The 9,795-nt window shown below is 47.4% G+C and overlaps 1 protein-coding gene across 1 annotated transcript; it reads left to right on the forward strand.

Moving 5' to 3' along the window:
- Positions 1–4,063: 4,063 nt before the first annotated feature.
- On the forward strand, positions 4,064–4,876 carry LOC119769896. The gene has a single exon (XM_038263691.1). The coding sequence runs from the start codon at positions 4,064–4,066 to the stop codon at positions 4,874–4,876; it is 813 nt and encodes a 270-aa protein (XP_038119619.1).
- The last annotated feature ends 4,919 nt before the right edge of the window (positions 4,877–9,795 follow it).

Consider the following 9,795-nt stretch of genomic DNA (forward strand, 5'->3'; position numbering starts at 1 on the left):
AGTTCAAGCCAATTGTTCCGTCGGACTGTGTGCAGACCCAGACCTGACCTGGACGCACCCAATATCATCGTCGTTGTTCCTCGCCGATCCTCGCTTTTTCGAACCAAACCAAATAGATTTGATCATCGGCGCTGAAGTTCACTACCGTCTCTTGCTAAATGGTTTCATTGATCTTGGACCGAACCTACCCATTCTCAAGGGGCCGTATTTGGTTGGATCGTGTCTGGCAAGTGCAGCACCTCGTCCAGACCATCGTCGCTCACTATGGTCTGTAGCAACGCCGATCTGGAGAAACAAGTCGCTCGTTTTTGGGAGTTAGAGTCGTGCCACTCAGAGAGCGTTCTTTCGGTGGAAGAAAAACAGTGTGCATCTCCAGCGAATTTTGTATCGAGAGAATTCTACTGAACCACTACAGACGTACGAGCTCCGGACTGTAACGTACGGCACTGCGTCCGCGCCCTTCCTCGCCACACGCTGTTTGAAACAACTCGCTCTGGAAGAAGAGCACAGATTCCCTGAGGCGGCAAAGGTGTTAGCAAGGGACTTTTACATGGATGATCTACTCTGCGGGGTGGAAACGGCAAGAGATCGAACTCAGCCGTCAGCTTATTGAGCTTCTCGGGTCGGCCGGCTTTAAGTTGTGTAAGTGGACTTCCAACAACTCCACAATTCTCCAAAACATCCCGGCTGAACTTCGCGAAAAACGCAGTAAGTTCGAACTAGATTCATCGTCGGCGCCGATCAAGACCTTGGGACTGCTGTGGCAACCAGCGGACGATGTGTTCCTGTTCAAGGTTCCAATTTGGGACGTTCGAGCGCCAATCACCAAACGTCTGGTCGTATCAGATACCGCTCGGTTGTTCGACCCGCAAGGCTTAGTAGGACCGGTTATTTTGCGCTCTAAAACCTTCGTACAACAGCTGTGGAAGACCAAGGTCGCCTGGGACCGTATTCTGAGCGAAAAGCAGCAGCAGTACTGGAACGAGTTTCGCACGGATTTGGAATCTCTCAACACGTTTACGGTTCCACGGTGGGCAGCGCCTGGCTCACAACCTGTCGAAACGCAGCTGCACATCAGAACTTGGCTACGGAGCGTGTGCGTACTTGCGCACCGAATCGGGCAATGGAACAGTCTCGGTCAACCTATTAACTGCCAAGTCAAGAGTTGTCTCCCTCAGCAAGCAAATTAATCTCCCTCGCCTCGAACTGTGCGGCGCACTACTCGCTGCTCATTTGTACGAAAAGATCCCACCCAATCTCCCACCAAACGTTCGAGTTTTCTTCTGGACGGATTCAATGCTGGTCCTCCACTGGCTAGCCGCATCACCCTCCCGCTGGAAGAAATTCGTGGCCAATCGAGTGTCGGAGATTCAGGAGATCACTGCTGGACACGTGTGGCTGCACGTACCCGGGGTGGACAACCCTGCTGACGTGATTTCTCGGGGAATGACCGCATCATCGACTGTATGCTGTGGTGGCAAGGACCATCGTGGCTGAGGCAGAGTAGCAGATTCTGGCCCTGCATCGTGCGGACTTCGGACGACCTTTTCGACAAGGAACAGCTGGAAGAACGACCTGTCGTCGCCCTGCTTGCTGTGGCTGAAACGATCATTTTTGGTGTCACTTCGTCGCTTTCCGAGCTGATTCGAAAGGTAGCCTACTACAAAAGGTTTTCCTACAACGCTTATGGGTGCAATCGATCGAACCGCAGAGTTCAATTCAATTCTATTTGGTTTTATTAGTGAATGTAACAATTAGTTCATTCGCAGTACATAACAGAGTTTTGGAGTTCCTTTCAGCTGTGTGTTAAATCTCAATCCATTTTGGAACGATTATTGCTTATGACTAAGAGATTACCAAAAGTAAGAAAAAATTTAGAAAAAACTTACTGAAATTGCAAAGGAAAGGGGATAGAAATAGAAAAAGCTTAAACTAGATCACAGTTTTTTTTATCTATTGTAGATGTGCTTAATCATCAGCTCCCCGAGGGCCAGAAATTGCTCCGCCTTGTTACGGCAGGTCCGGAACCGCGTCATCATCTCACCCGCTAGAGCAAAAAACTCCGGCAAGGTGAAGTGATCTTCTCCGGTTACTTCTTGCTGGGCCGCATCGCCGCTACCGGCAGCGACCACGCTGGCGAACGATCGCCCCCATCCAGGAGGGAACGCTGAGTTGTCCGCTGGAACCGTACGCTGTCCAGCTGCAGGAACGGTTGCGCTCGTATTCCGCTGAGAAGGGTGGGATGCTGCTGCTTTCTTCTTCCTCTTTTCCTGCTCCTCGAGGTACGCCTTGCGCACGACGCATCCGCGGTAATTACCGGTATGGTTGCCGTCACAGTTAGCGCACTTAATGCGCGCCTTGGTGTGCTCTGCGTTGTCCCCCAAGTCCGCCTTGCACGGCAGTGCACACTTCTCCAAGAGGTGTGTTTCACCGCTCTTCACGCAGCGGGGCGGGAGGCTGCAGTTCCGCGAGCCGTGGCCGAACTTCTGGCAACGGTGGCATTGCGCTACGTCCATTGGGTTTTTGGAGTAAAACCGCCAGTTTACCCAAAAACCGTCCAACGCCTTAGTCCATCGCAGGTCTTGGATTTTGACGGTGCCGCGGTCGAAGTACAACAGGTACAGAGTATGCGTACCTGTGACTGTTGTCTTGCGCGAGAGCACTTTTATCTCCCGTGGCGTTATTCCGGCACCCGAGAGGTGTTCCTTCAGGTCGGCGATTGGGCGGTCTTGGTAGCCCTGCAGAACTACCTTAACCGCGGTCTTCTCAACTGGATCGAATGTGTAGAACTTGAAGTTGCTACACTTCAATTCTTCAACACCAGGTCGAAATTCTTTTTGTTGAAAGTAATCACTAGTACTTTCGATTTTCCAATTTTCAGACTATATTGGAGGCCTTCCAGCAACTCGTCAACATCGTCTGCCAACGTATCCAAAACAAAAATTGGAGGTGGTCGCCGTTCCTACGGAGAATTATCTTTTTTTGTCGTACTACCTTTTTTGCGTGCACGTCTATCGTCGTCGTCGTCGTCGGTAGTACTGTCGGTGTTGTTGTTGTTGGTTTCCTCGTCACTCAGCCTCGCGAACTTGTTACTGGTGGGAATGTTGGCGGATGTTGATGCGCCACCGGTCGACAGATTGCCGGAAGTACCTGAGCGGAGTCTGCTTCTTATAGGGCTGCGATCCTGGACACGGTAATTAGCGTGCAATAACTCCGGATTGAAACCATCAGCGCACACGCTCCCCTGCGCGATGGCGGACGACGCGGCGGCGTTGTTTTGTTTACCTTTTTGCACTCGGCCGGTAGACGAACTTCGCGGGTTTTACGAGGCCGCACTCGAACTGCCACGGCCACGGCCGGCCTTCGGCATGCTGGTGGAGCAAACTCGCGGGTAATCACGGTCGATTGCGGCGGAAAATTCGAAAAAACTTTTAGAGCTCTGAGCACTTAACTGCTGCTTGCTCTAGAGGATACACGCAGAATGGAACCGCAGAGTTGGACCTCTCTCGACTGCGGAACTGAACGAATCTCTCCTGTGCCTCGCCAAACTAGCCCAACAAGAATCGTTCCCAAAGGATTTGCACGCCATTCGCACCACAGGTCAAGTAGAATCCACCTTCAAACTCAAGTCGTTGTCACCAATACTCGTGGATGGAGTTCTTCGTGTTCGTGGTCGTCTACAACACACTGATGTGCCCTACGATCGCAAACACCCGATCTTCTTGGACAATAAACACCCTTTCACACTGATGATCATGCGCTACAACCATCTCAAGTACCTACACGCTGGGCCTCAGTTGTTGATCGCCGCTGTACGCACCAAGTTCTGGACGCTTCGCGCTCGTGACCTGGCTCGAAAAGTTGTCCACGAGTGCGTTGACTGTTTTCGCTGCAAACCTCGGACTTCGGACCATATATAATCATGGGGGATCTACCAGCTGTGCGGGTCTTGCCAATCCTGCCGTTTTTGAAATCTGGTGTTGATTTCTGCGGGCCTTTCTACCTACGACCACCACATCGCAAGGCCGCCCCACAGAAGTGATTTGTGGCCGTATTCGTTTGTATGGCAACCAAGGCAGTTCATCTTGATATTGTTGGCGACCTTTCTGCTGACTCATTCATCGCCGCTCTGAAAAGACTAGCGGCCCGTCGCGGAGTGCCGAAGACGCTGTTTTGCGACAACGGCACAAATTTTGTCGGTGCACGGCGCACGCTGAACGAGTTCGCGCGGCTGCTCAAAACTCAGCAAGCAAAGGATCAGGTCGTGCGCAGCTGCTCGGCCGATGGTATCCAGTTCCAATTCATCCCTCCTCGGACGCCACACTTCGGAGGCATCTGGGAAGCGGCCGTCAAGTCCCTCAAGAACCATCTCCGCCGTACTGTCGGCAACGCAAACCTGACTGCTGAGCAGATGTCCACCTTTTTCGCCCAAGCTGAAGCCTGCTTGAACTCGCGGCCACTTACACCGATCTCCAACAACCCGGACGATCTGGACGTTCTAACACCGGGACACTTCCTGGTGCACAGACCGCTGATCGCCATACCGAAACCTTCGTATGAGGAGATTGCTACGAACCGCCTGTCTCAGTGGCAGATGATCCAAGAGTACCTTCGTCCTCTGTGGAAACGCTGGTCCACGGAATACCTCTCCGGCCTTCAGCAGCGCACTCGGTGGACTCACGAAAGGGACAACATCCGCATCGGGACAATGGTCCTGGTGAAAGAGGACAACCTTCCGCCGCAGAAGTGGCGCATTGGCAGAGTCATCGAGATCTTCCCCGGCAAGGACGGGCATGTTCGTATCATCAAGCTTCGCACACCGGACGGCGTCTACACGCGTGCCATCACTCGGCAGCCGGCTCAGGACTCACAGTAGTTCCTGTCGTTCGTGGTTCCAGAAAAGAACGCTTTGTTGGATGTGGAGGGGGCCTGATGGTCCTCTCACAAGTTAAGTATCTACCGTTTTTCTGGACCACTCCTACCGACCTAAAGTCCTGCCTCGTCTCTGTAGGACCTCGTACCAACTGCCCTGCTCTGCTGATTTGTTCGTGTTGTTCGCGGTGCCAGAAAACCCTGCATTGTTGGATTGGGAGGGGGTCTGTAGACCCTCTCACAAGTTAAGTTTCTAATTCATTTTCTGGACCGTGCCTTCTCGCCCTGAAGTCGTGTTTCGTATCTCTAGATGGCCAGCCCGACATGCTCGACCTGCGCGTCCTGTTCGACCTGCTCGACTTGCCTGACCTGCTGGACCTGCCCAACCAGCACAGCCAGCCTGGTGGACCTGCTCGATCTGCTCGACCTGTCCCACCGGCTCAACCGACCTGTTCGACCTGCTCGATCTGCCAGATCTGCCAGATCTTCCTGATCTGCCCAGCTGCTGACGTTTGCGGTGCCAGCAAACAACGCATTGTTTGGATGTGAGGGGGCCTATTGGTCCTCTCACAATTTAAGTATCTAATTTTGTTTCTGGACCGCTCTACCCGACCTAAAGTCGTGCTTCGTATCGCTAGGAAATCCAACTGCACTGCGGAAAAGTGCTCGAACGGGACATCGACATCTTCGAGAGTTCCGACCATTCAACCCCCCGCCGTTGGTCGTGGAACCTGGTGACATCTCCGGCTTTTCTACCCACAACCGTTGGCCGAGGAGAAGCTGCGTTCCAGACCATCGCCAGAAGATTGTGAAGTTATTGAAAATTGATTTGTCTTTAGATTAAGTAGATGTTAATTCATGTTTAGATGTTAGTTTAGTCGTCCCCACCACCAGATTAGATTTTCGATTGAAACTTACATTTCAATGGTGGGCGGAATGTTAAGGCGCAGGTCAAATGTGACCAACCAAATTTTCTCGTGTCCAACAAATCGATCAATGATCGCGATCACGCACACACTAATTAGCACACATTAGCCTACATAATTGGCCTGCGGCCCTTTTGTTTTAAGAAATCTATCATTCCAATAAAGCCTATCGAGGAGAGTACATCGAGAACTCTATCGCGTACAATAAAGTCAAGTGCACATTTCGTCGCGCCTTTTTGTACTACCCAAGCCGTACTTTTTTTAGTAGTTTTGATCGCGACTAGAACCGCGGAAAGAAATCGAACGATCACTTTAAGCCACCTACAATCCGGCGAATCAGTGCACAAACAGTAAGTTTATACTAAACTATTGTGTGAATTATAATTAATAAAAACTATTTGCAGTTTAAGCTGCATATATGCTGCTTCAAAAACGTAGTTTGGTCTAATTGGCGTCCGAACAAATTGTATGATTTTTTAAGTCGTAGGGGCGCATCAATAAAATTTTTCATAACCAGAATTTGCATGATTTTTGAAGTCGTAGGGGCGCCTTCAGTTAAATTTTCATAACTTTCATTAAAATGTTTCAGTCATAGGGGCGCCTCCAATCAAATTTTATTATCGAGAACTTTTGTGATTTTTTAGTCATAAGGGCGCCTCCAGTCAATTTACATAATAAAATGTGTATGTTTTTTTAAGTCGTAGGGGCGCCTCCATTCAGTTTTTGATATCGAGAATTTGCATGTGTTTTTTAAATCGTAGGGGCGCCTCCAGTCAAATGTTTATATTGCAAATTCGTATTAAATAAAATTAAAACTATTGTTAGTCGATAAACTAAATAAATAAACAGAATTGAATCATGAGGGCGCCTCTAGTGAAATCTTATTTTCAAAATACAAAATTTAAAAAAATAAAAATTCTATTTGGCATTTTAGCAACATAGCTAAAAAAAACGAGGGGCACATAGGGTATAACTAACTTTATTTGCCAGGGGGGGGTTAAACTCCTAACCCCCCCCCCCCTTGTACACGGCCCTGGTAAGGACTGGCGCCTAAGCCCGCTCGGCCATTAGACCGATGAAGAACGGAAAGGATAAACGCATATATAAGCTTGACATTTCGGTCGAGTAAGTTACATACACAGCAAAAAATCCGATGGTAAAATCGCATGCATGCACATCACCTTTGTGAGCAAAAGCAAAAGTTATGAGAAAACGTGTACACAAAAAGCATGTATCGTAATCTGGGGTGAATCGGGACTACAGTCTGAATAGGGACAGCAGTTTCTAGAGCACTTACAGCTTTTAAATTTGGAAATGGATGTACACATTTTGTTGGTCTGAGTCTGTTCTAACCGAAACCAACCAGAAAAATCAAAATATTGTGCTCCAACATGGTTAAAACTGCTGTCCCGATTCGCCCCATGTGTCCCGATTGACTCCAGTTTACGGTACAAAAGAAAAATAAATAAATTTTGCACACCCCAAAAATAACATTAATCTGGTGAGAGTCATATCTAAATTACCAAGTCCGCACCCCAACCGTCTCGGCTATCTCACCGACTTGTAAATTAGGTGTTCAACGCCATGTACCCGTACGTCGTATACTGAATTAACTGTATACGATGTATGGGGACGTACAGCTACATCGGTGTTGATCCAGCTTAATTCACAGCGGCGAGATAGCCGTGATGGTTGGGGCGCGGACTTGGTAATCTGGAAATTATTCTCACCAGATTTATGTTATTTTTGTGATGTGCAAAATTTATTTATTTTTTCTTTTTTACATGCTTTTTGTGTACACGTTTTCTCATACAATATTGCATGCTTTTGCTTTTGCATGCGATTTTACACAGATTTTTTTTACTGTGTATTTCAGGGTGTAAGTAATATTACATAGAATTTCATAAAATAATGCAATTTTTTTACACCCATGCCTTTTCGCGCAGCTTGATTACTACTTTTTTGGCTGTGTATTTGCAACCAAGTTCCGGACTAGCAGAATTGACCTTGTTCAAAAGCAGATTAAAATAAATATCACCTGAAAGAACATTCGTCATCGACTTTGTAATTGTCAGCTAGTTTTCATGTTTTGCTAAAGTATTTTTTGTACTTTTATGTACATGCCGGGTCCAGTGGCGCAGTGGTTAGCGTGGTAGCCTCTCACCCCAGTATGGCCTGGGTTCAATCCCAGACGGACCCGGTGGCATTGTCGAGACGAGATTTGCCTGATCACGCCTTCTATCGGATGGGGAAGTAAAACGTCGGTCCATTAGAGTAAAAGAGGATTTGGGTGATTCACCACACATAACCTTCGGACGCCTAGAAATGAGCATAAACTTGCAACAGAGACCACAAAAGACCCGGGGGTCGTTAAAGTGGATTGCATTGCTTTGTACATGTACATGTAAATGAAACTGAAATCGTGGGGGGATTTTAAAGAAAAAAAGTTCAATGGGAAGAGCGATTGATGTTATGGCGGTGTAATATTATTCTATAACTAAAATAAAATAAAGATGCAGCATTGCTGAGTTTCATTTACCTTGATCTTGATCGATTCTCACATGTCTGACTGAACCATTTAATTTAAATGTCAAAGAGAAGATATAATGATCATCAGAACTATCTCGCACCAAAAAGCTTCCATCGGGTTCATTAGACAATATTTTTTCGGCTCCTTCCGAGGATATGGGACCCCAGTACCAGCCGCACTAGAAAATAGTAATTTCAGTTACAGAATCTTCTGTTGTCAGCATAATTTTTGGTAAAGTTGCTAGTAGAGACTAAGAATCAAGCACGCTTTTTTTACCTCTTTCACTTTGTCTATGCTTGCTGTGAAATCCATAACGTGTGATTCATTTTTTAAAGGAGTGCGAATACATTGATTTCTTTCATCAGGAATTTCATCTCTTGGATTTGCATCGGATGCTAAAATTGAAAGAAAATTTATAAGTTGCATTTAAATAAAGATAAACTCATTCTAGATCATTCACTTCACCAGTATCTCACAAAAGAGAAAAGTAATCTTAATTCTCTTATGATTTCCCCTTACTCTTGCCTGAAGGGAAAGATTAAGCAATGAGTTTCAAGTTTTTTCGGAAGAATTTCCAATTTGATTAAAAGATTCGTAGTTAAACCATAGACTAATAAAAGACTACTCAGTGGGCTCTGAACCATGACTCAACCTTTTTATGACCCCTCGACAGGGCCGGTTCACTGTCAAAAATGACAGATCGAAATGTCAACAACTGGCAGCTCTGACTTTGACATGACAGTTTGCGCAATGTTATTGTTTGGGTTTGGGTTTTTGTTTTAAATTAAACGGAACCAGTTTCCGGAAGAGGACGGTGATTAGTAGAGTGAACCATCGTCTGGAGGGGATCCCGAACGAGATCCCGAGGGTAGTTGATTCTAGACAAGAAGCGGCTCTCGATCGAGATCATTGCGGAATGTTGATAATCTTCTTCTCCGAGAACGATCACGTGAGCACCGTCGGGTTTGCCAAGCAAAGCCGGCGCGGGCCGCCTCCGGTTAATACCGGCAGGGCAAAACCGTCCTCCTCCAACCCGGAATTGTCACTCTGAAAGGAATGAATGTCCTTGCAGACGCCATCTTGGCCTCGACGAATTGCACCTACTTCAAAAACCTCAAATCAGCCAAGATCTTTGCTCTGAACTCTCAACTTGTGGCATTCCGAACCCCAGCGATAACGTCGTCAAACAAAAATTTGTACCCGAACCAGCATCACCAACAAACCGCCCCGAGCACCTCTTTCGCCGTCGCCGATATAGGCGAGCTGTACGCGGAGGTCAGCAGGAAGAAAGCCCCCAAAAAGGAAGCCCGCTTCGTCCCGGAACCGAAACCCGCCGAAGTCGCTAAGTCCAAGAATCCTCTTAATGGGTCATGGAAAAACCCCTTCTTTTACTTTAGTACAAAGAAAACAAAAACGCCGATATTTTTATCATGCACTTGAAAGTTTATTTTCAATGGTTGGTTACTA

Source organism: Culex quinquefasciatus, chromosome 1 (genome assembly GCF_015732765.1).
Source record: "Culex quinquefasciatus strain JHB chromosome 1, VPISU_Cqui_1.0_pri_paternal, whole genome shotgun sequence".
Lineage (NCBI taxonomy): Eukaryota > Metazoa > Arthropoda > Insecta > Diptera > Culicidae > Culex > Culex quinquefasciatus.

Excerpts from the sequence above, each read along its gene's own strand:
- LOC119769896 (XM_038263691.1), top strand. The coding sequence starts at position 4,064 with ATGGCAACCAAGGCAGTTCATCTTGATATTGTTGGCGACCTTTCTGCT.